Source organism: Lutjanus erythropterus, chromosome 1 (genome assembly GCF_056507025.1).
Source record: "Lutjanus erythropterus isolate fLutEry1 chromosome 1, fLutEry1.hap2, whole genome shotgun sequence".
Lineage (NCBI taxonomy): Eukaryota > Metazoa > Chordata > Actinopteri > Lutjaniformes > Lutjanidae > Lutjanus > Lutjanus erythropterus.
In genome coordinates, this window is record NC_139317.1 from 6,892,646 (window position 1) to 6,920,235 (window position 27,590).

General features: G+C 39.7%; 1 protein-coding gene across 1 annotated transcript in view; it reads left to right on the forward strand.

Moving 5' to 3' along the window:
* LOC146332578 (protein kinase C-binding protein NELL1-like) overlaps positions 1-27,590 on the forward strand; it is a 381,691-nt gene that overhangs the window by 324,785 nt on the left and 29,316 nt on the right. Inside the window, exon 15 of the mRNA XM_084732249.1 lies at positions 8,613-8,708. Coding sequence (XP_084588375.1) covers positions 8,613-8,708 — 96 coding nt within the window. The remainder of the gene's footprint in view (positions 1-8,612; positions 8,709-27,590) is intronic.

The following is a 27,590-nucleotide window of genomic DNA, read 5'->3' on the forward strand; positions in this document are numbered from 1 at the left end:
TGTGCTTACGCAAATGTATAACTGAGCTAGAAAATGCTGTTCACTGAGCGATGGTTCAAATCTGTAATTGCAGAGTGGAGTCCTGATTGGCACGGGTCAGAATTCTGGGGGCAGCAAAACAAACTAAACTTGTTTTAATAAAGAAGTGAGGCAGTAGTTGTCCTTTTCCCAGTCTGTTTTCCATGCCGTGAGCAACAGTCTATGGACGGCAGAGCACAGCGAAGTTTGTTTCCTGGCTGAGAAGCTACTTGCAGATGTTCAGCCTGCAGTGCTACATCTAACCGCTCACTGTGGCTGCTCCTGACCGTTCCATTACTCCCTGACATATCTAAGTGGATCTACTGTCAAATGTGCCTAAAGACTGTTTTATAGATGTACTTTGATGAACGATAACGGTAGAGCTAAGCTTACTGACAAACTATGACAGACATTATTCCCGTGGCTACTTCAAAATAACAGCCAACGCTTGTTTCTTGTTTAAATGCTTTTAAATTTAAGTTGCTGCAGCAGAAAATATTGAGTTTGTTTTGGCAGTAACATAAGACAGTGCTATGCCTACCTTTTTTCTTTTCTGTGAAAGGTTAAAAATTATACAGGACCTGAAATGTGGCTCGGTGACATTAAAACGATTCCACCTCTTCCTCTCCTCGCTCTCCCACTAAGTTACGAACGTACCTCAGCGACTCTCTCAGTGCAAGTCATCCCAGCAGTTCACTTCAGCTCCAACGACCTGACACCGAAGAAAAAAAATGCCATCATGTCACCGGCTGTGTTTAATAACATGTTTCTGTTGTGTGACAAACTCAAAACACACATTAATTTTGTTTTACACGGTCTTTAAAGCGAGGGACAAGCTCATTATCAGAAGGCTAGCAATGTCTTAACGCAGCATGTCTCTGAGCTGTGCTATACTCACAGGACGCTAATTATTAACTCAGTTCTGTTCTCCCATAGAATTATGAAGCTGTTTTTTTCTCTTTTCATACCTACTTGAATTTGTGGACTATCCGTTGGCTTTCTCTGCGATACCCCTGCTCTTAATTCTGAGATGGATCCTTGGACACCCAACGACCGTGAATGTGGCTGTTAGCCACGGCACAGAGTGGAATGATTCCATTCTCGCCACCCACTGGAAAGCAATCTAGGCCCATAATGGGAAACTCAAATAGCAAATCTGTGGTTATAAGCATGTCTCGGGAAGTCACGAGTCAGCAACAGGCCCAGTTGAGCAGGGAGATAGTTTAGCTGGAGGTCACGGGGACTACAATTGAAGGAGGGCCGTCTCCTCCCCGCAGCCCCAGCACAGGCTATTTGTCGGTGTGGCGGGGGTCCTGGTAATGTGATGTGGAGGGGGAGCAGAAGGAGGAGCCGCAGAGGAGAAATTAAAAAAAAAAATGTGATATGAGGCATACAAAGAGGGAAGGGATGATGAAGGAAGGAGGGGAAGTGTTGGTGAGATGCTTTGTGTAAGTCGGTGGGGAGCTTACAGAGTTTGTGGAAGCTTGAGGTATTTCCAGCAACAATGGAGCATGATGGCAATCTGTAGCATCAATGGTAAACACCAGGCTTTGGTGTCAGAAGTGGAAACATAAAGATTTGTTTCTTGAACCACAGGATAAGGAAATGGAACAGAATACAATGCAGCTATACCTCTCATATCTCTAAGTTCGTCCTCCGCTGTGTAGGACGTGAAATGCTGCTCCTCTTCAATGGGATGAGGTGTTCTCTGCAAGCACCACTTTTAAAAAATTCTCTTCTCAATCTTATTTGGGAATTAAAAACCATCTCTGTCACTCTGTTTGTGTATAGTTTATGTAGAAAAACACCAATAGCTTAAAGCAAACAGGTCTCCTCTCAAAGAAAACCCTCAAAAAACACATGCTGCACATCCACCAAAGATCCAGTGAAGGGATTTCGGGGGCAAACTTCATCTTCCCCTCCCTGTCGTAAATCGAATTAAAGAATGTAAACATTATCACAATCAGGTAGAATAAATGCAGGCCGTGGCAGCACCTAGTCTGCAGACATCTGTAGCTGTAGCAGTAGCAAACAACAAGTTAAAATGTTCAAACATCACTGAATTTCACCTGAACTTAAAACAGTGTGGGACATGATTGTCCAGTGACATTGCTGGAATGCAAGAAAAAGACACAAGGAGTAACAGAAGTCAAAGCAGCTGAGCTTAAGGATCAAAGTTGCTCAGATTCATGTTGTTTAGTTCATATTAAACCATGGTCTGGGTGAGTACTCTCTTCTGATTGGCCAGCAGGTGTGCACTAAAACCATTTAATGCAAACGTAGTGTTTAATCACCGTTCAAAGTTCATCTGCTACCCAACTTGTAACCACAGCAACATTAAAGAGCACAGTGTCCCTCGCTTGAAAAATCGCGCCCTCTGGCTCTATTTCAGCAAGACTTTATGCATCTATAAAATATTTTATCTGGTTAAAATCGATGTGACACCCTAATCCCTAGATTCTCAAACTGTGGTACATGAGCTGCCTCTGGTGGTGCACGAAGGAATGTCAGAAATATTTTTGAAAAACTAAATCAGTTACTTTAAAACATATAATAATATGAAAATATAACATTTCAAATGAAAATACATAAAATGTGAGATCACTGAAATGCAATTTAAAATAAGCTCTGTCTCGCCTCTATTTTTGTTTTAATATCAGCCTGATTAACGGTAGATACGAGCTAAACCGTGTTGGTAAGATAGTAAGTGGAGGTGAAATGTAGAGACTGAAAACGGTGCAATCGTGGCTCCGAACATGAACAATCATGAAGAGAAATGCCGACCAGGAGGAGGATGTTTCAAGCAGGACAACAGTGAACTAAGCACATGCGCTAGTGGTTATTTAAGAGGCACCTAGAGGTGTAAAACAGTAAGGTGATATTTGGAGAGCAAATATTTTCTGAAGTGGTACACAGTGTAAAAAGTTTCACAGCAGTCAAAAGGGAGGACAAGAGCCTTATTAAGGTGGTTGAGAAGAAGTGGCACCTTTTATATATAAACTCTTGTTTCATAACTTTAGATTTTGAGTATAAAACAATCAGGTTGGTTTTTATTTCATATCATTGGGATAAACAATTTGAGACATGGTAATTTTATGATTTATTACAGTAAATATATTACAGATTTCTGCTTTAAGAATACTTTTTTATGAAAGGAGAAATCAATTAGGTAAACTGAAAACATATTTTTTACTTGTGTTTTACTTTCAAAAGTTATTTCCCCTACTTAAATATTGTTTGGTTAACAGTTACAACAAATATTTGATCATTTTCAGCTTGGTCGGCTTTACAGTGCGACAAGAATCAAATGCTGGAGGCAGCTGGAGACGGGGGTTTGTCGAAAAATTGGTGCCAGCAGCTTTGAGTGCAAAGTGCGTGTAAAAAAAACGCACAACACACCCACCCCGAGTGAAGCCCCCTCATCTTTGCAAGTCATTAGTTCGTCAGGCAGGCGGCATTGTGCTGATGGTGGTGAAATGATAATTAGAGCAGGAGATAGATTGAGTCAATATAAGTGTAATTAATTTTTAAGTGAGGTTTATTAGTACAGAGGCAATCACGCTCCTAATGAGGGCCTGATAGAACTTCTTCAATAGTGGAGCCAGTCAAATTAATAGCTCTAATAGCTTCTGGCATGGGACTCCACTTTTATTTATCGCACTTATGCATTCGTTTGTATATTTAGCACTCCTTTTTTTTCCAAAACACCAGAGTGATCATTTACACAGATAAATTAGATTTCTTTGGATTCATAAACCAAAGAGACAAGCTGCCGCACATACATTACACACACATTATTACACTCACACACCCTGCGTACGTGACTATAAATAGATTTTTCAGCCCCATTAAGGCTCATCTTTCAAATCATGTCATTAATTAAGCTTAGAAATACTCAAGTAATTTCTCTTTAATGAACTTGCTCAATTAAGTCTGGCCTCTTTTTGGCTTAATCCTCCTCGCTTTGAGCACCGACTAGCTCCTCTTTCTCGCTGTCTCTCCCTCAGCTCGCTCTCCTTGTTTTGGTAGGTGGGATGCATTTTTTTCGAGTGGCTGTCATCACCCTGCTCCCTCTCCGCTTTGTGTGTTTGTCTAAGGCATGTCAATGAAATGTCATCTCATGACTACAGTGTCAACAATACAGTTAGACCATGGAAGAGGATTTGCATGGTGATGAACATAAAGGAAAGCGGATCCAGAATTGAAAACAAAGGGACTGGTTAGATTCACTCTGACACCGATTCTCAAATTAATTATTTGTAGCGAGCAGTGAAAACTTTTGTTTAGAGATTCTCTTAAACTAAAAATGTTAAGTGCCAACAGAATATTCTTTCTTTTGTGTTCTTTAAAACACAAATATTTTAAAACCCTATTTTATTTGAAATAACGTTTTGTTTTGTTTTTTACTTAAAATTTATATAGTTCTGTTAACTGAAAGGGGAGGATGAAAGTTGCAAAGAGTTGCAGTTGCTGAAAATATTCGAGGTGGATTAATTGTTTATTTCAGTTTAACTGTAATCAAAGAGTAACATCTAACCTCTGAACTTTTTTTGAGTACTGCTGACTTATTCGTTTTTTACAGTGTGGCAAATGTTCACTGAATATGAGATGGATTCTTTTGACAATATTTTATTATAACACAGAAAACGGACAGTTTTTATAGATATTTGCACAGAAGAAGTTATTTAAAAATATTGTTTATAAACAGCTAAAAGATACAGAATATACAGTGTAATAACAATCATATATTATTATTATTATTATTATTATTAGTAGTAGTAGTAGTAGTAGTAGTAGTAGTAGTAGTAGTAGTAATAGTAGTAGCAGTAGGAGTAATAGTAGTGTTGTTGTTGTTGTTGTTAGTACAGCAGAAAACATTAAAAGTGCTTTAACATAAAAACAGATAAAAAGTAAAACAAGATAAATCAACCATAAAGACATTTACAAGACTTCCTTTTTCCAAATCTTTTTATTGTGTTTTTGAGGCTTTCAAAAGGCAGTACAAAGTAAAGCAAGGAGTTTTCTGAACAACAGATGCTCAAAGTTTCTCAAATTTAATACTGTACAGAACTTCCCTAATCCATTGATCGTGTGTTGGGGGGTGGGGGCTTCCATCTCAACAGAATAAGCGTCTCAGAGTCTATCAGAGTTGTGAAAGCCATGGCTCGCTGTGCGGCGACTGGGAGGCAAGTGTCAGCCTGGGCACCAAAGACGGCCGATGGAGCATTAGGAGTAATGACCACACCATAAGCCTGGCTAATTGTGTCAAATATATTTGACCAGAATTTTGTCAATATGGGACAAGACCAGATGTGATTAGCAGGGGGTTGTTTGCAGCGGTTACAGGCATCACTGACATTAGAAAATATCTTGGCCAGCCTGGCATTAGTGTAGTGGATTCTGTATATGATTTTACATTGGATTAGGCCATGATGGGCACATATTGAGGAAGAATGGACCAGATCTAGAATATGATTCCATTGTTCATCAGATAAATCTGTCCCTTTAAGTTGTTTTCCCAGGCTGTTTGACTTGGGTATAGGGAGGCTTGGGCTGGCCGAGTCCATGGAACCACAAATACTTACAGATACTTTTCCTCTGATTAGGATCCATATTCAGAAGGACGTCAATCAGGGTTTCAGTGGGGAAGATTGGGGAAGTGAGGAAACTGTTTTTGATATAAGTACTAATTTGGAAGAAACAGTATTCACAGTATTTCGCTGGAAACTTGGTAAAGGATGAGAAAGTTCCATCTGGTTACTATGGTTACTATGCCATCAGTCTGTACATGAAGGCTTAAAGCCATGGTAACCCTTCTGTTTTAATGAATGCGGTTTTGATATGCTCTGCATTTAGTTAAAAGAAGTTTCAACATATTCTGCCAGCACGAACTAATTCAGGTAAGAAAATATTGCTGAGTCCCAGTTTTGTCGCTGGTACACATAAGCACAGATTTTTGCATATGCACATTGTGAATGAGGATGGGTGCTTCCCAGTATTTGAACACTTGCAACACATGCAGTTATTTTATCTCATATTTGAAGCAGGCAAAAATGTGTATGATTTCAATAAAATGTGTCAAGATAGTACAATATGATTCAATAACAGCAGTAAATGTTTATTTATGCACAGATGTCTTCTTTCCAAGATTTACTGTTAGGGCCTAAACTGGGTCACGATGGTTTGTCATTTGTAAAAAGTGAGTCCCCAGAAATAAAGTGTGGGAAGCACTGCTCTCCAGAGATGTCTGGTAATTGTGGTATACATTAATCAGTGACTTTAAACTTGACCTGAGTTTGACGAAAGTGGTGGCAGGTCAGAAAAGTTATTTTTGGAGCGGCCGGGTGGGTCGTTTTGGAAACCACAGCAAAAATCCACGCATTTTCCAGCTTTGATCGCATTTCTCTCAAGTGCAGCACAAAGCTCAGGTGTTGGAGCGGGTCGTCCTTGAGACTGAACTTCAGATCTGCCCTGTGGTGAGCTCCCTGCACAGCGGCTCCGTCACAATCAGTGTTTGAATGTGGGTGAATGTGAGGCTTTGCAGAGTGCTTCTGGTGTTCTCAGGATAAATCTGTGATATAAAAGCAGTCTACTTACCTTGGAGACAAGCCCAGATATCCAAAATAAAATCTGTTGCATCCTTGTCACCGGTGTGCGATTTTGAAACGTTTTTATACAGCGATTACAGTGAGATTATAAAGCCTGTTGCAGATGATAAAGTAACATTTCTAGAATCATTAGAAACTTTAATAAAACAATTAAGGAACTGTGACTTTAACACTGCATTTTAATCCATTAAAAAACATTTAGTTAATGAAGTTGTGCGATAGTGTCACTTGCATGCTGTGTGTTTTCCTCACACCTAAGTGTTGTGATAATACACCCAGAAAAAAAATGTTAACTAATCTAACATGCCATAATTAAATCCCCCCTCCTAGAGCTTAATTTTTTTTCTGGATCCTGCTGAAACAGGATCTGGAACCTCCCAGTACCTCATTTGTCACGATCAGAATCTTTAAATAAAGTTTGAGTAATATTTCATGTTATCTGACGATTGCCCCACAGGGAAGTAAGTGGGCATTTGTGGTGCAAATTCAGGGGTTTAGTGCCATTGGTTTTATTACCAGAGCACACTCTGGCACATGCATGCAGACTTATATTGTGGCTCATTTCAGGTAATTGAATTACTGTGCACACAATCAGATGTTAGACTGATTAATATAATAGTAATATGCGTTTGAGAATATTACTCAGCTGTCAGTTCACATGAGCGCTCCCTCTCCCTGTCTGACTGACTGTCTGCTTAGACGCTGTATAGACGCCCCACCCCCACTCCCACAGCCAATCACACCCAGCTTGTGACCAGCACCATCAAAAAACAGTAAAAAGAAACAGTTCAGTTTTGCAATAGAAGCATCAGAAGCTTCACTGCTTCTAACAGATAAAAGTATAGAGTTTTGAGTACAGAGACGATTATTTTTAAGATGTTTCATGCCAGTGTTGCTTACACTTAGCAGGTATGATATTGTATGATATTTGCCTGCTGCATTGTGTCCCACTTGGGTATTCAAGGACATTTAATACAACACAGGGTTGTACAACTAGAGTTACAGTTCTTTCATAATGTGCACAAAACGCAACACATACACACAAAGTCTGTATAAAGGGAATTCAGCTGTTTTTCTTCTAAACATGTGACATGTTCAAAAATAGTTGCTGAAAACATGTGAAAAGACTGAGAACAATGGACCACTGAATTGTGCAGCCAGACTGTTAAACTGCTGTTCACGATTTCTTTGTTCAGGATTTTTTTGGGCCGTCCTGAAATGCGACATGACGTGCCAGAGCCACCGAAACTGCATAAGCCCCACGAACGGACACCTGAATAACACTTTGCGTGACGCAAGACGTACGATATGGTCAAGGTCGATAAGATTAGCTTGTGTGTCCCAACACGCTGTCGTTTTCTGTGATTACTGCACCTTTTTAAACAATGCGGCACTGTTCACAGACATTTTTATCCATGCTTTTTCTTTTTTTTTCTCTGCATCACTTAACACTAATACTTTAACAGCCAAGTGGAGAAGCTGTCCTCCAGAAGATAACCACTTAAAAGACAAATTTCACATCAGACACTCTTTAAAGCAAAATGAATTTGAGGAGGACAGGTTAGAGTTTTGAGCTGAGTACTGTATGAGCGGATGTCAGTAATAAAACTGCAGCACGTTTTTTTTTTTTTTTCTTTTTTTCTTGTCAAGTGCCTCTTTTAGGCGCACAATATCACCATTTCAGATGTTGTGATAATGTTTTATCAGGTTGCTCCGTGGCACTGCACATCCTGACTGCACACACGTTCAAACATAAAAACAGCATTTGTGAACCCGTGGTAATGTCAAAGGTGTCAGTGTTGCCTCCCAGAACTGTTGCACTGCTTTTAAAAAATACAGTCGGGGGAACCACTTTGCACATTGTAATGTCTTCACGAAACCTTAAACTGCAGGAATTTAAAGCCTTTTTTCGTGTGGCTGCCGCTGTGAAATCCAGGATATGAAGACAAACTGAACTAACACGTCTCTTTTTTTTCCTCTTTCTAGCCTTCTGCGAGGATGGATGCAGGAGCGGAGGGACTTGTGTGTCTCCCAACACGTGCGTCTGTCCCTCAGGGTTTACAGGACGCCACTGTGAGACAGGTAAGACCTCACCTGACCCCGTCACCTGTCTGGCTCGTTCGGTTCTGATTCCTCCCAATTAAAAACGCAGCTGGAGTGTCGTACTGTATTGCTTTTATCGAGTTTCAGAAGTGACATCAGAGGAATGGTCATTAGGTCGGTCTGAGGGATCAGAAGACGTCCCTTGTCTCCCCCTTTTGTTTCTTCTCACACACACACATACACACACACACACACACACACACACACACACACACACACACACACACACACATTCCATCTCTAAAGCCATGTGTTTAAATTGGCTAGTGCAAAGATTAAGGATCCCAGGAGAGCTGTGGAAAAGGGACGGCTAATTCTTCTTTACTCTCCTCCATTTTCCTTTCTCTTTTTCTTCCTTTCCCTGTCTCTTCCATCCTTTTCCTCTCTCTCCTCTACGGCTTTTCCACCCATCCTTCCTGTCCTTTCATCCTCCCTTTTACTTCCTTCCTTTCGTCTGCTATCCTTCTTACTTGCCCCCTTCATTCCTCCCATCTATTCTCCTCTATTCGCCCTTCCTGTTTTCTTTTCATTTCCTCATCCCTCTTCCTCCCCCTTCTATCTTTTCTTGATTATCTTAACATCTCACCCCCTCCTTCCTCTTCTCATTTCATATACCCCTTTCTCTCCTGCTTTCTGTCCCATTTTATTCTTCCGTTCTTCCTCCTTTTGTTGTCCCTCTGTCCTCTGCTCCCTTTCTCCTCCTGTCCTCCTTCTCTTCTTATCCCTCCTTTCCTTTCCTTTCCTCCCCTTCCTTTCTACTTGTATTCCCTCCTCTTGTCCCTTTTCTTCCTCTTCTCTATTCTCCTCTTCTCTTTCCTGTTTCATTTTCCTTTTCCTCCTCCCTTCATCTCTTGATTATCTCTTTGCCCCTCATCCTGTTTTTCTTTTCCTTTCCTTTTCTATCCTCCTCCCTTGCCCCCTTCTTTACTCCCCTCCTCTCCTCTTTTTCATCTTCTTTTTCTCTCCTCTTTCCTTTCTTTTACCCTGTTCCTCCTCTGCTTTATTTGCCATTTTCCCTTCCTTTCCTTTTTTCTGCACTCCTTTCTTCCTCCCTATTGTTTCCCTTCTTTGTTTCCTCTCCTATCATCCTCCCTTGCCCCTTCATTCTTCTCCTCAATGCTCATCTTGTTCTTCCTGTCTCCCTTTCCTCCTCCTTTTCCCTCTTTCTATCTTTTCTTGAATCCTCAGTTATCTCAACTTCTTAGCACCCTCTGCTTCTCCCTCTCCTATCCTTTTTACCTCATTTTTCTTTCCCTCTCTCCTCTGCTTCCTTGTCTCCTCTCATCCTTGCCTTATATTTCTTACCCCCCCCCCCCCTCATTTTCCTCTCATTTCTCTCTTCTGTCATCACTTTTTGTCTCTGAACTATCAATTTACAGAGTAGATCAACCAGCTCTTGCAGAGCATCACACTCTCAGGTCTGCCATTTGCAACACGTTGCCATGGTTTCCCTTTAGGTACCAGGTTACACATGCATGCACACATTACTGGTGGAATTAGGAAAAGAGGTAGTGTTTCCTTTGCCATAAAAAATATAGTGTTAAAATTGTAATTTAATTCTGAGGAAAAATCTCCACCTGCTTCCTTTTAACATGCTAACATACTACTCACTATGACCTGGGACTCTGTAAACACAGACTCGTTTCATCTGATTTCAAGGAGGAACCGACCCCGCGGTAGCCATTTAGAACCATATTGAAATAGCCAATCCTCTCAAGGATGGTCCTGTTTGTTTATGTAGGTCAAGTAGAGACATCAGTAATAAATTCAGACTGTTTTCTCTGGAAACTGGAGCACCCAGACAGAATCCACACAGGCATGGGAAGAACATGCAGACTACACACTGAAAGGGCTCTGACCCAACCAGTAATCGAACCAGGACCTTCTTGTTGTGAGGTGACACCACCGTGCAACCTTCAGGTACATGTAAGATGTGCAGCGGATGAATATTGCAGGGTGAGTTTGCTGCAGTCCCCCCTCAAATTTGCCGTAGACCCCTTCAAATACATTTCCTGCAGTGTCCAAAATTAACTTTTTGCCTGGTAAAATTTACCAGACAAAATATTTCTCAAGTTATAAAATGGGATTATATATAAAACATCACAATGTCCAGTTATTTGAGATTTCCAGTAGTTAGGCACTTATCATTACTGTCTTTTTATTTATTAACTTAATCTATACAAAAAAATCTAAATCTTTGTAATGTACTTGAAAGAAACAGTGCAGTGGACAAGGGACAGGATGCATTCTCTGAAAGAGCACTGAAGGGAGGGAGACTTGAACTCAAATCTTTCTCCAGAATCACACATGCGATTAAAAGACAATAATTCTTAAAATATTGGCCCGTTACATTCCACATATTTAAAAGATTATGATACTGTCACAGTCGCTGCTGGAGGTTTTGTGGAAATTAAAAATCCAGTTTCTGTGTAATACAGATGACAGTTTGTAGTCAAATACCGGATTCCAAGCGAGCGCCACCATCAGCATCATTACGCAGATATGACTGAGGAGAGGCTTCTCAGTTCCTAGAGCACTTTGAGATGGCACACATTAACTGCAGCCACCAACAGGATGCACAGGGTTCCACTCGCAGTGATATTCGACCTTTCTTTAATTGGTCATGACATTTTCAAGGCTTAAAATATGATGGTTTTCCTATATCCTTCGAATATCACAGCATCTTAAACCTCTGCACCTCCTCCTTAAACTCCTCCTCACATACATCCTGTTGCTGTGCAGATATATTATGAACATTCTCAGAACATAGGAAGAGATTTCAGCCACCATCCATGCTAAACTCATTCTTATAACATGGTGGACATACAAGCAAAAACATAAACATACAGGTTAAAAAAAAATTATTATAAATAGAATTTCCCTCACGTATTTTTCACAGCAGTAACACAAAGTACTTTCTGAAGTTATCATTTTTATACCACGGCTGGTTTGAGTTCCCTCATGCGTCTCGATCTAAATCTACATTCTAAATTCTGTTCAAGTCCCTTGAAGTTATTGAGCTGGAGACGAGCTGTGCTCCCTCTGATCTCTATGACAAATTTCAGAGCTGTGTGTGTGAGTGTGTGTTAGAATGTCAGTGAGTCTGACTTTGACTACCTTCAGGGACACAGTCTGGTCTAAAGACAAGCTCACTGACCCTTTGGTCGACCCCGCCTACGAACAGCAACTGTCCAATCACAGTTTAGCAACTGTAAGTATTAGGGGTGTGTATCTCACTGACATGAGACCGATTCGATACGTATCTCGATACATGTTCAACAATACGATACATCTTAGAAATTTTTAAATGGCCAATGATTTGGTTCGATCAGATTCAGCTCTGTCACGATACGATATGATGCAATACAAGACAATGCAATGTGTCAATCTTTACATTTTGATTCAACTAATGCTACATTTGTAGAGTGCTATTAGTTGCAAAAAGAAATCCTGATAGTTTTACTAAATGTAGTAACAGAAGAGACAGAGAGGAGATATTAACATCTTAAGAGTCTCATGTGTAAATGAGATCCTGTAGCCTAAATGAGAATCTGTGAACAAATTTTAAAACTTTTTAAAATATTAATGCAGATGATCTGCTGCTGTGTTTCATATGAAGAGTGCTGTAGTTTTGATCAGTGTGGAGGAACAGTGATGCTCCGTGTTACCTGCTCTCACAGTGTCATGACGTCTCTGTGGTTCAGACTCGTTGCTCTGTACTCCGCCGTCCGACACATTTTGCATAAATGATCTGCAGCAGCATTTCTCGTCTTTCTTAAAAAACCCAAAACTTATTCGACACTTGCACGTTATGAAAACTTGTTGGTGTGACACGGTACAGTTTCACTTTTGTCGTCTGTTTTGAGGAAGTGAAGAGGAGACACGGGAGAGGGAGGAGGGAGCGCTTGTTTTGTGTGATCGCGGCAGCAGGCGTCCAGCGAGAGCGGTGCAGGCAGAGGCAAGAGGAGACCGAAAACAGGAAAGTTACAGCGGAAGCTCCCCGATGCCAAAAATGACGATACAAACTGTATGAAGTAACGCACTCATATCTTACAGATTAAAGTCTGATACATCGGATGAGTGAATCGGTACTCCCTAGCAGCTAGGTACCATATAACTGTCAGGCATTGCATTTCTCGTGTTTGGAGGGTGGTGTTTCTTTTTTTTATAGTCTTTCAAAAATGTAAAGCATGAGAGCAAACGTGAGAAATGGATTTAACTTTGTCTTTATCTGCTCTTAACAGTTAGTGTAGCTCTTATCCCAGCTCTCTTCCCGGAGCGATCGTGGTCTGGCGTGGAAACTGTTGTAGGGTGACGCAGGAGTGGATTTTCACTCCCATCCTGTCCCATTCCCACAAAAATATCCCTGTCGCATCCCAATCCCATAAAAGATTTTTAGAAAAATTCCTGTCCTGTTTCAATCCCGGAAGAATGGTTACCGTCCCATTTAGCTCCTCCAAATTGACAGTCCACACACAATATTATGCATGTTTTCAAATATAAAAATCTGACCTATTATTATCATGATCCCTTGTCCCACCCACACCTGATGACTTTTTTTTCGTGCCATTCCGGTCCCATGATTGATAGTGAAATTGACTCCACCATCCTGTGGGAATCTCAAAAAAATGTCTCAAGGTCTGCTGCACTTAATTTCTGCATGTTCTTTTGCAACGTTAATGAGTGTGTACTGTCATATATCACTTATATGTATTTCACCATTCAAATGTTAGTTGGGATGCATCTTTGGCCTCACTATTTTAGATAAGAACATTAAAAATGTAGATGGACTTCTCAGCTGACTCAAGGAGTTTAAGCCTTAACTTTAGCTTACAGTAGCTAGCTACACCTATGAAATGTGCAGCCAAGAGTCATAATTTTTGACGATAAAATCCACGGTCGCTAGTCAGAAATGAGAAGCCGCTTTTGTTTACTTCTCTGTGGAATCCAATTACTGCCAATTTCAATGTTAAATTAGCCACTATTATCTCTGTAAACTACATATGTGCAGTGTGAAAGTGGAAAGCTTGACAGACGTAGCAACAGTAACTAAGGACAGTGGGTCGATTGGGGATAACAACTGGGGAAAAAAAGCTTATGGGTTAGGGTTATACAGAAGTTGTGTATTTTCATACCTCAAATTCTCAGAAACACAAAAATTAGAGTTAATGTCATTCTCTAGTCAGATCATAAACTTCGTTTCTGTCAAAACACTTTTTAATTGTGGAGAAAATAACCTTGATGCTAAAACAAATTCAGATATACTCGCAGGTCTGAGCACTTGAACCACTGTGAGGTAATCAATGGCAATCAGCATGCAACACATTTTATGAAAGCTGGCAATCATCCGAGGACTAATTAACCTCCCAATAAACAGCATCAAACATCTATCGGTTAATTAACGTGGCAAGCTCATTCCTCTGTGCTGTGCTGCAGTTTGAAAATTAAATATTATATCTAAACATTTCGCTGTTGCACCTTGGCGCAGACTTTCCCTTTGTGCCTGTAGATTAAATTTTGAAGACAAACAAAATGCAGGATTGGTTTGCAAAATGACTGTACCGCATCTGCAAAATGATTCTGTGGCTTCTATCTGAACCACTTTAGAGGGGGCAAGGGAAGGTAAAGATTATGCAAAGAAGAAAATAAAGTGTTGAAGTAAGGAGCGGATGAGGAGCAAAATATGGACTCACACATCATCCCACTAATGAGGCCCCTCTCTGTGGCCCTGTGGCTGTGGCCCCAGGCTGCTGCAGATGTGATGCAGTGCAAAATCACTCTATGTCAGAGTCTGTGTCCGGATGTAAAACATCCATTCTCTCCTCTTTCTCTCTGTTGTGCATGTAGACCTAATTTGCAGGACCTGTAAGCTTACATCTGAGCCACCACTGACTCTACAGGTTACAATACAGAACATTCAGATTTAACAATACGGTTTTGTGCTAAAAGGGAGTGACACATACAACCCCACTTCCAAAGAAGTTGGAAAAAAACATAAATAAAAACAATGCAATTATTTGCAAATCACTGTAGACTTTTCTGTGTTCAATTGAATACAGTACAAAGACAGACAACATCTTTTCAGAGACGTCCCTGCTTATTCCAGCGAGACAAAGCGTGACTTTGTAGTCAAAGAGTTCAGGTACTACACAGTCCCCGCTCCCCGCTGCAGTCCAGACATGTGTCCCATTGAAAATGTGTTGCATGTGACTCCTGAACACCTGACGTCCTACAGAACCTATAAAAAGTATTCACCACCCTGGATGGTTCCCTTTTTATTGCTTTTACAACTTGAATTGTGGTCAATATAACTTGAAAACAGATTTCTACAAAGTAATGTTGATTAATTAAAAATATATAATATAATAATAAGTAATTATAATAGTAAGTGATTGGATAAATATTCACCCCCTTTAAAGTGAATGACCTAATTCAACAGAGGACCAGCCAACTGATGCTTGTAGTCTCACTATTAGTGAAATGGAGACACCAGTTTTAGGGAGGTCCAGTCACCGTTCATCAGTATTCCCGGCTACAATTACACCATAAAGACAAAAGAACACTCCAAGCAACTCTGAGAATAGGTCATTGAAAAGTATAAGTAAGGGAATGGATATAAAGAAATTCCAAGTCACCAAACATCCCCTGGAGTTCAGTTAAATCCGTCATTAAGAAATGGAAGGAATATGGAACGTGTAAATGTGCCTACAGCAGGCCGTCCTCACAAACTGAGTGACTGTGCAAGAAGGAGACTAGTGAAGGACGCCACTAAGACACCTATGATAGTCTGAAGGAGTTAAAAGCTTTATGAGAGAGCGGCAAAGAGGAAGCCACTGTTGAATCTGATTCAGTCTGCAAGAGAACTACGACTAGGGAGGACATTTATTTTCCAGCAAGACAGTGACCTGAAGCACACATCGAAAACTACTCAGAAATGGTTTAAAGACAACAAGGTGAATGATCTGGAGTGGTCGAGTCAAAGCCCGGAGCCCAAAGCTCAGACTAGTCTGACTTGCATGAACTGATGAAGCTTCTTGGAACAGAGGCGAAACGTCTTCAAAGACATATAAACAAGTCCGGTTGGTGTTCTCACTTTTACATTATAGTTTTTTTTGTCTTTTTTTGTCAAAAAACTCAAATTGTTTTGACCATGATTCCATTTATAAACACAATAAAAAGGGAAAACATCCAGGGAGGTGAATACTTTTTTAGGCACTGTATATTAAGCTGGGAAAGCGTTTTGCTCTCAAAATGTCAACAATTAGTGTCCTCTGTTCCCAAACGATAAATGAGAGGTGAAAATGTGATGAACCACAGTGGTAAACAGGCTCCTGTCCAAACTTTTTTGCACCATGTTGCAGGTATCAAATTCAGAATGAGTGTATATTCACAAAAAAAACAGTACAGTTAATCAGTTTGCATGACTGCCAAGTGTTTTTAAATATATTGTCTTTGTACTGTATTCACTTGAATATGGGTCGAAAAGTTTTTGCAGATCTTTGCATTCTCTTTTCATTTATGTTTTACACAATGCCCCAACTTTTTTTAGATTTGGGGATTTAATAGAGATTACATATGAATGAAACCTGAATATTTGGAAAGATCACATCTTTGTAAAGGGGTACATTTAAAATATATACACTATATGATGGATTAATTTCTTTCAAAAGTTGCCCAACGTTATTTTGCGAGGGGTTTCACAGATGAGATGACCACAAGTTGGTCTTGTTTGCTTGTGTACGTCACCAGTAAGAAACTGAGTCTGTCTTGTAATGAGTTAAAAACAGTTTGTAGTAGTTTTACATTTTGTTTTCAACTGTTGCAGCCTCCCCACACCTTATAAATCTTACTGAATCAATAACAAGCCTGCAAATTGAACAGCAAAAGTGGAGTGAAGAGCAGGAACACAAGAGTAGCAAACGGGTGTGCGATTCTTGAGCATGCAGCTGTGTGATCTGGTTTTACCGATAATGTTACATTTTTGTGCCTTTCTTTGTCAGTTTTGTAGTGATGGATGAGGTTGGATGCCTTGGTGGTTGTGTCACAGAGTTTTAAGACACAGATACCTGACATATACTTGACATACATCGTTTTCTTCTTACAAATGTCATGAGCAGCATATTCTTTAATATAATAACATTTTACTATTTTTGGACTAACCCCCTCCATAGTAACTGCCCTGCTGGTCATTCGCCTTTTCCAGTCTGCTGTGTCCTAGAAGGTTGCCAGGTTTGCATCATGTTCAAAAAACAAACTTTACTTGCAAATAATTGCAAATAATTAATTTAACAAAAGTCAAGTCCTTTGAATCATCTGTGTCAAGTAGGGCTGGGTGATACCACAAAGTTTGGTGTTGATTCAGTACCAAGCAATTTAGGTCCAGAATCTCCAATATCGATACTTTCTATTATTAACAGCTCTTTATGTATTTTTCATGTAGGAGAGAGCAGTGTGCTGAATCTTTTCTCTGTTACACTAAAAGGTTATTATTATATTCAGTCATTTATACATTCCAGGTTTGAAATATATAGATATATATTTCCAGTTCCATTAAAATTAAGGAATCTAATTAATTTACATATGTCCCCCTTGAGTTAATCTGTTATTCTGATATCTGAAAATATATTTAATTTGTGTGCTAAAGAAAAAGCTATCGATTGGCAATTACAGGTTAAAAACATAATATTAATTGATGCTTAAGATCTGATTGGACTAAAATATTAAATGACTGTACTTTTTCTGTACTTTGTTGTATATCTGTATGTACCTGTCTGAGCCTGTCTGACAAAGATTGCCAGTCAACTATTTCTCTGTGAGGATGGTATGTGAGCCATGACTTTCCCTACTCCTCCTCCTCCTCCTCCTCCTCCTCCTCCTCCTCCTCCTCCTCCTCATTCTCCTCCTCCTCCCTTCTTTTCTGTCGCAGCTCAAAGTTCTTTTTCTTGTGATGTTGTGTCATGCGTTTGAACAAAGTTGCGGTGAACAGCCTTCCTACCACACACGTTTTCACTCACAGACATGAAATATCTCCAAACGAAGCTCCCCTTTCATTTACCTATTGCTGTGTGTCGGATTAAACTGTTCAGGACGTGCACAGTGAGGGGGCAGCATGTGTGACGCGCGTGTTGTTAGCGCACACAGACAGCAGTACAGGAGCAAAGAGCACATGCACTACATGAATGAGCATTTGCACAGGCAGTTCTGCTCTTTGATAAAATACAAATGACACAACACAGACATATAAGCGGCTCTATCATTGTTGTTTTGGATATGCAGTTGTTACTGGGTTAAAAAAAAACTTTAGGGAGTTGCAGAAAGCTATTACTTTCTTATAAATTTTAAGCAAATACCAGTATAGTAATAATTATTTAAAAATCTATGTCGTTCATACATATGATAGGTTTGGAAGTGAAGTACTCCCATGTCCTCGAAGTGCTGTCGGGGATGATGGAGATTCCCTTGAAAAACTGCCGGAGGCAACTTGCACAAGCTGTTCAGAAGGTTCTTGTTTTAACTCCGTGCACGACACGTTCTCTGTGTTTCACTCTCAGCCCGTCTCTACATCCGTCAAACTCTCTCACGGTTTGTCGGTACGTCTCTCATGTACATCTGTCTCAGTCTTCTGTCACCGCTTCCATCTCCGCTGCCCTTCCCTCCTGTGTAATAAAACCCATCGCCGCTGCACCGACTTCTCCCCTCCCTGGCATGTACGGTAGCTCAATGGGAGGTTAAGAGCATCTAAATATAAAGCCGATGGGGAACAGAGTCGAACTTTTTCGCTGATCTTTTCATCCTCTCCCACGTTGATCCGCTCCTCGGGGTTGCCTGTCTTTCTCCATAGGTTCATATAGCTGTCACAGATCCACTGTCGGATTCCTTGTGATTTATTTTGTGAAACGCTTTATTCCAAAGGATCAAAAACTGAAAGCTGGCCTAGTGATGAACTCCTAGTTCACACATTGTGAACACAACTTTGCCAAATCTTCCAGTGTAGTGCATACTGTACAGCAGGGTTTGTGTTTGGGTTAGAGTTAGAGTTGACACATTTTGTAAGACAGTGGCACAAGTTTGCTTCAGTGTGACTGTTCAAGACATATCAGAATACGAATGGCATCGTCTCTTTCCTTGATCGGTGTGTACCATATTGTGTGTTTTTGAGTTTTAAGGTTAGGTACAGTGTGTGCAGCTCTTCACTGCCGAGTTAAAAACGTAAAACAGACAAAAAAGATCTTAAAAATATCTACATGTAAAATAAGAGCAACCTATTTGCAAGGGATAGGTTTAGATTTTCTCTCTTAATATAGTACTCATGTATTTATGTTGAGAATGGTATTGCTTGCTGTCATCATTCTTCCTCTCTATATTGGCTGTGAAGTTTCCTAAATATGGGAAACTGTTTTAAGCAAATCAAGTGGATAACCTCCAAATTTACTTTGCATTGCATTCATTTTAGGATGACAATATCATTTTCTGTTTTCTTGTCTGGCTACTTTGTGGGCATATGAGGTTTGGAGTAAGGCTTGAACAATTCTTAACCTGTCCTTTAAAACCTAACTAACCTGGGATAGCTACCAAGAGTGTGGACATATCGCAGCTACCGCATCAACAGTGAAATCAATTGAAACAGACAGTTTGTTCACAAATGTACGACACTTATCTTAAGAGACTAATTTCCATAACAGTTAACCACACTCACCAGACATCAGTTGAGTAGTTGGTCCTTCAGTGTGGCCCAGGACACATTCAGGCACACACTGCTAAAAGAACATGAAGCCCCAAACCATCTCTGAATGTGGTCTAAGCGATCATATCTTAATGCATTCACAGCTACACCTGTAACTGAATTGTCCACTTGTGATTCAGTCACCGATTTGCATGTTAATACCAGGTGTAAACAGACTGTCAACAGCAGTTCAGTGATTGTATTTAGGATCTTCTTCATACTAGAATATAGTCACATTATCCTGTTTAAACAACAGTTACATGTAAGCTAGATGCAGAACTGTTTTATAGGCCATGTGAAGTGTGCACCTGCACAGGGGCTCGCACCTCTGAAGGGCCTGATGCCTGACGCAAATGGGATGAAAATCAAAGTGAATATACGGTACCTCAGCCCCAGAGTATGCATAATAGACTGCTTTCTTGTGATAGTTGACCTTCCTGGCACAAGCAACATGAATGAACTTGAGTGGAAGGAAAGCAAAACACCACTACCTAAAACCGCAAATAATGACGTCCTAATCTGCTCTGTGCGTCAACGAACAGGCGCTTGTTTAAAAGCACACTCGCCCTGGATCTGTTCATCACGACACATTTTATCAAGTCAAAATGACAATGTGACACACCTGATGGCTTATTACACAGAACCATCTGGGAAGCCATCCTTAGAAACAGTTTGGAAAAGGGCAGGCACCTTCAAAAAACACTTGGCAGGTGATTGAAAGAACCATGTGTCTATCACGTCTAAACACGGGCTGACTTTAACAAGTTACATCAAAGTCTTGCCGAAGCCCATCGGGAGAAGAGCAAAAAAAATGGTAAATGTAACTGAATCTATTGCAGAACCTATGCTAACCTCTTCAGGAGCCGCCATTGTTTGTTTGAGACAAGTCACTTCCATGGATGCTTCTCGCTGTCGTCACACCTAAAACCACGCCCACAGCTGCCAGTAGTCCTTCCATGGACGCTGATTGGCTGCACCACTTTTGGTGTGGACACAAACGGATAACTTGAAGCCTGGCAGGATGGATTATTCATCATCATTGTCAATCATAATGATCATAGAAATTATTTACATTATAGATGAGGCACAGCTACAGTAGGCAATACAAGACACACATACTTGAATTATTATATATGTTTGTGCTCATTTTAAATGGATCTTGCACATGAAGCTTGCACAGGGCTAAATAACTTGTCAACTGACTGGCAAATCATGAAAAATAAGCTTACTAGCAATTTCAGCCCTTAAAAAACATGCACACCTAACTTCCTTCCTGCTCTTAGATACTCTATTGTGTTAATTACAAGTTACTGTAGCAGGTAGACACTTGTCAGGTGCAATTAAAGAAGGTAAATGAAAATTAGTCAAGATATCAGTGGCATCTTTAACAGCTCTGCACGCGTTCATTAGTGCCTGGCTGTGGTCTGTGGTCATTTTAACTGCTCCTTTAATCCAACAGGCTGTTAATTTTACACACATTTACTGGTCACAGACTATCAGGTCGCAACAAACACAAACCCCGGTTGTTGTTTTTTTTGTCTGAGGGCACATTACTGTAAGAGCCCCATGTGACATTTCCCGTAATGTTGTTTCAGTAGGTTAGTAGGGCTGAAGTACGTGTAATTATGTAAAGCTTGGCAGGCCAGAAGATCGTCCCAAGAGCCTGGGGATTATTTTAACTATGTGTGGATTAATTCCCATTTCCTCTGTGAGCTAAAACTCACAGCTCCTCACAGTCTAGGCTGTCATAAAGTCTTCATGTATCCCCGCTGGGAAAAATCCACAAACGGGGCAGAAGTGAAGGCCTGCAGAAAGAAAGTATTAAGTGCTCTTGTTTGCATTGTAATGGGAGGAAACAGAGGGAAATGTGAAATTCTGGCTGCTGGCTGCTTTCCTTCCTGTGGCTGTAACAAAGATTGAATGTGTGTGTGTGTGTGTGTGTGTGTGTGTGTGTGTGTGTGTGTGTGTGTATTCTAGCGTATTGTACTTTATACCACAGGAAGGTCACCTGTCCACTTCACCATCAAGAAAATGGAGGGCTGTTCACACACTTGGTTCCACACACATCGGATAACAAATAACTTTATAAGACTGTTGAGCAGCAGGAATTATTGACTGTGTGTGAATGAAATGAGCTTTTATTACATCTAAATAAAAGAGGTCTTACAAGGTGGGTGATGAATGAGGTTTTAAATAACATGTGCTCTCCATAAAAAGAGATTCAGAGTCCTGGTGGAATTAGGTATTTCTACTTCTGCTGTGAATTATCACAGGACTTGCACCAGGCTATCTTTTCAGTTCAGGTTCTCAGTTTAACCTCCACATTCAAGGTATGTCCATCATTACAAATATCTGTTGTGCATGCAAGCATTTTTCAAAACTACAGAATCCTATTTTAATTTCTAAACATGATCCGAAAGATTTCAGTTGCTGTATGTATATTGTATGTATGGATTTGGTATTGTGAGTGCCAACACTGTAAAGGCCTCCTGAGCATGTGAGGAATATTCACGTTTATTTTGAAAGAACGCCAGCCAATGGGGAAACGCCAACACTCAACCGAGCAATGATGTGACTTTGTCACTCACTCAGTTAGCGACAGGTTATCAGGTTCATAGGGCTGATCCCTGCTTTGCTTACCTTGTGAGGCAGCTGCATTCACGAGATCACAAGATCATACGAGAATCCATCTTGCCAGGCTTCAAGTTATTCATTTGTGTCCACACCAGAAGTGGTGCAGCCAATCAGCGCCCTAGGAGGGACTAGCTATGATCCAGACTGTGTCTTCTTTGAGAGGTATTTGAGTTATTTGAACTCTTTTTTGTGACATTTTGGAATTATGTAAGGACTTTTTTCTTTTCTTGTCTCGTTTTTCCATCTTTTTTTCACTGTATTTTGTAAATACCACTGTTTGCACCTTGGGAGGCTATAAGGAGGTGATAAATATCACCATCATAATATCTTTCCGACTGTGTTTTTTCCACTTTTTGAAGAAGTTGAAATAGAACCCCACGACAGGTGCATTATTCAAACAGTAAGACACTCCTACACAGGGATTTTCCTAACGCACTTACGCTCTGCTTGTTGCACACACAGGGACACACAGCAGCACTTATCCACACTTACACCGATATTCATGGTCCTCAGAAGATCCATCATGTTTTTGGTGGCCCTTGACTTTTCCCATAATGCCAACGTTTCACCACCACAACGTTTCTTAAGGGAAATGTATATATAAAGGCTTCCATGAACCCTTTATATACTGATATACATATATATGCACATTCATGGTGCCCAGCGTAGCTCAAAAGATAGTCTTAACTAAAGCTAACTGAAGCACTTTACCTGTTTCCTGAAATAATAAAATATTTTTGATGCACCAGCATCTTGGTAATTTAGTTGTTTTATACCACATAAATAAGACAGTATCTAAATCTTCAAAAAGGTTTCTGACAGCACTTAATGTTGTCGGCACAACAGAAAAACCAAAATAACAATTCATAATGTACAGGTGGATTCAAATGTGCAGTGACAGTTTCATCATGTTGTTATTGTTCTCTTTGTGTTCCTCTCATTCCAACACCTTGATGAAGAATTGGCTCCGTTCCACATAAAGCTTCTAAATATGGAATGTAATGAGTTTATTGCAGTTAATGAAAAACAGAATTGTTCACAATAGAGAAGTGCGTGTGTGTGTGTGTGTTTGATGTGTGGATGAGTAGAGCAATGCGATAATTAAAGGACTGTGAGCTCTAAAGAGGAAAGTGCTTTGAATAATAGGAAGATGGTGAAAAATAGGTGAGATGCAGGAGGAAAGATGTTCTAATTTTAAGCTAGAATGTATTTTACTTTGAGTACAGATACAAATATTGCAGAGGGTGACAAAGTGCAAAACTGACCCATTTTTTGTTGTGTTCGCTCTGTACTGCAGCACATTTGAGTCGAAATTAAACAACAAAATAAACTTGTGTAACTAATGTAAAATTTTAGCTTTCTATCCAAGGTAGATGAAAAATGTAGGAATTATAGCTGTTTATTTTACACAGTCCCCGAATTTCCCCCAATCCAGGATTTAAAGGTCCATCTTTGTGTGATGGGGGCTTCAGAAGGTGGGCTGCCTCAGGCCTGATAACCATTCATCAATTAATAGAAGGTGATTTGTTCAAATCTTTTGCACAGTGACAGCAGTGTTTTAGGATGCCTTCGAATGACTTCTTTTGTTCAAATAAGGCATTATGTAAGGAATCGCAGTGAGCAGGAAGCAATTAGGGGAAACCCAAGTGGATCTCGAACAGTACTTGATTAATATGATTGAAAATAATCCAATTGGAAAAAAGTATTTTTTCAGTATTTATACAATTTTAAAGGCAAGGCAAGTTTTTTTTATATATAGCACCATTCAGACACAAGTCAATTCAACGTGCTTTACAAATATGTAGAAATACATTAAAAGAAAACATTAAAGAACATTAAAACTGCGTTTGAGATCATAAAAACAAAACCTCAAAGCAAGTTAATAAATTGTTAAAACATATGAGACTGCATTAAAAAATTAAAACAAAAGCAAACAAATATAAAAACAATAGCTGCAGATTAACTTAAGCAGTCTTGTGTCTGCTTCACTGGAAAGCTGCAGTAAACAGTAATGTTTTAAACCCTCATTTAAATGAGCTGATAGTTTCAGCTGACCTCGGAGAAACTAAAGGCTGCTTCTCTTTGCTCGGTTATGATCCAGGGAACACTGAGTAAACCTGCTCCAGATTATCTGAGGGGGTCTGGGTGCTTCATAACGTACAAGCAAATCAGAGATGCATTTAGTCCAGAGACCATTTAGTGCTTTATAGACAAGTAATATGATTTTAAAATCTGTCCTTTGACACACAGGAAGCCAGTGCAGTGATGTAGCAAAGGTGTAATATGCTCCACTTTCTTGGTGTTGGCGAGGACTCTGGCATGGATGAGCTGCAGCTGTCTGATTGATTTTTTACTCAGACCTGTGAAGTTTTTTTTGTATCTTGTTTAGACAGAAATCCTTGAATTCTTGATATGTTTTTAGGTGGTAGTAGGCTGATTTAGTAATTGTCTTGATGTGAATTTAGGTCTGAGTCCAGAACTTCATCAAGACTTCTGACTTGATCTGTAGCGTCATGGATTTCGTATCTTCCACAGTGATGCTCTTGCAGCCATCTTTGCCGTCCCTCACGCCAGCTTTATTAAAAGTGAGGTTTTGGATAGAAGTCGACGGGATCGCAGCAATCAGTGAATTCAGTCACAGAGGCAAAGCGAATTTGCACTGTTCACCAATTTCAAACCATCTTGACAGCGCTGACCTTTAAGGGAACAGAGAGAACCAGAAGGTCTGGAGTACAGGAGGCAATTAAATTAGCTGTTACATCACCCAAATTTATAGAACTTTGCTCCACCATATGATAAGCACCACCAAACTTTCCTCTTCCTACCTACTTTGCCATGGACAAAACTATTGGCAACTAATGATTGCCACTATGTGACCCAACAGTTATCACCAAATTTCAAATGACAAGTCAAGAAAACAGTTTAGCCTTAAAAAGAAACTTCTTGGTTGCCTTCTCTGCATGCTGTATTGTCCCAAAATACACTGTTTCCTTGCTCATTACATATAAACTCCTTCAACCAGCCTAAGTAGCCAGGGTTAATTTCATCTAGTCATTGTTTTAAACTCAGTGCTGTAGAGTACAAAGTCAAAACAGTGAAAAACACGTCACTGTCCTCTGTCTCATGTAATTAAAGCAGTAAAGCAGAGAAAAGCCGGCGATATATCCAACAGGGAGAAGCAGAGAAATAAATATTTAAAATCAGAATATTTACAGACAAGAAAATGAGCGTTTCTCTCAGAAGATGAAAGAAGAATTGCAGCACCTCTAATACCTCACAATTAAAGTGGTAGCATTTTGTTGCAGCAGTGGAAAACATCTTGGAATGAGTCACTTTTCGTGAAGTGTAGACAGAAACGCTGGAGAGCAGGGCAGGATTATTGTTATTAGGAAGACTGGCAGCACTGTCGCCTGTTGTTTATGTGCTGTAGATGTTCAAACTGGGCATCATCGCTTTTCTACCTCACAAAGATCTCTGCACAATGAACATGAACATGTTTATCTGTTTATGCAAAACAGGGAAGTGTTTTGTATGAGATTCCATACCGAGGTTACAGAATGTGTGATAGTCTCAAAACATATATGTGTATAAAGTTTGTATATCAGCAAATTAAAAGTGCATGAATGGATAACAAATCTTGGAATAGCTACAGCGACAGTGACACATACTGTATGTGGTCTGCTGTTGTTGTATATCAGAGTTGCCGGCGGCTGTTGACCTTCTTCGTGCAGTGACCGATGACTGTGTTCTGTCCTAGGCTTAAACAAAGACACTCAGCTATCACACTGTTTGCACAAAACCGCCAGAGTTTTGCAATGAAATGTTAAACGAATATAATTTAACATAACTTGAAGCCTTGAGACCTTGTGATCTTGCAAATCCAGCTGCCTCGCAAGGTCAGCAAGGTGGGGCCAGCCCTAGCAGTCTGATTTTCTGTCCCTGACTGAGTGAGTGACGAAGTTACAGTACACCACTGCTCGGTTGAGTGTTGGCGTTTCCCGATCGACTGGTGCTCTCATCCCTCACATGCTCGGGAGGCCTTTACAGTGAGCTGCAAATGATTTATTATTGAATTATATCCTGCATAATATCCCTCAGGGGCATTTCAGTGGTTGCACTCACAATGCCAGTCATTCCAAATGTATTGCATGCTTAAGTCTGATTTACAGTACCGCATATTTGTGCAGAGCCTCAGGTGTAACCTTACAGAAGTGGCATACATCATCAAGAGCATTTAAACCTGTGTGTTGGTGTGTCTTCTTTGCTCTGCAATAAACCGACAAAAAAAAAAAGTCAGCATTTGGGTTTCTATCTGTCTGTCTTCGAGCACTTCAAACAATGGTGACAGAAACTGAGCAGATCACTGACTGTAAGGTTTCAACTTAGTCTCTGTCTATTTTTGTTTTCTTTGGCAGTAATTTAATTTACCATATTTTAATGTAACATAATTTTCTGGGTTTGTGCCTCAGTTAATTAATTTTTTTGTAAAAAGGACAGTTAACACTAGTATAGAAACTCTATTGTCTCTCATGATAAATACCAGACTAAGAGGTTATTTTTCTGTAGGATAACAACAATCAGTGATCCCATTCAAATTTTAGATTAATCTAGAGTGAGAAGAAGTAAATGCATTTTATAAGATTATAAACATGTTATTTTAGTATTAATAATAACAAAATTCCACATAGAACTGTCACAAAAAATAATCATAGCCTAGGAGAAAAAGCTGGTCCTGACTACAAAAATAAAACCAAAAAGAGTTTCTATTTATAATCAGTAATAAGTACTTTGTTTTAGCACAAAAATTCATTTAGTTAAAGGTGCTGAGACAAAAAGGTTACAACGTCCCTGGTCTCCCCTACTTTATATTTAACTGAGTCTAATTAATTTATCATTTGTATTTTAATGTCAGAAAATGGGAAATCGAGACTTCTGACACTGTGCAAAAAAAGGTCAGTTTGCCTTTTGTGTAATTTATTTAGTTAGGTACTAGCAGCATTGTATTTTTTAATTCACCAACGTTATTGCACATATAAATTTATAAACGGTTAAAATGACTGCCTTGGCCAGTGACTACTTGTTGTTTTGTTAAGATAGATTTGTAAAAATCCTCACTTACAAACAGCTTTACAATATAAAAAAGTACAAATCCGGATGGATATTCAGCGCTGTCAGATCGGAAGTGACGTTTGGTTTTGTGTAACACTGTGTTTGTGGGTGGGAAGCCAGTGAAGGATCATGTCTTTTTTGCCGGGGTGGGAACCTGCACAGAGACACTATTGTTTTATCTAATATTCACGCCCTTTTATGTGTCTAAAGTTGAGATGTAAAAAACATCCATTCACTGTGATTCATAGGGTTGAATAGTGTTTTTTGCCTTGGTGTAATGTGTATGTTTAATTAAATCTGGACCACAGTTGTATAACTTTTGCTATATACTAACCAATTACAAAAATTATTCCTGTTAGAGTGAATCCATGTTTGAAACTTAATGATGCACTGAA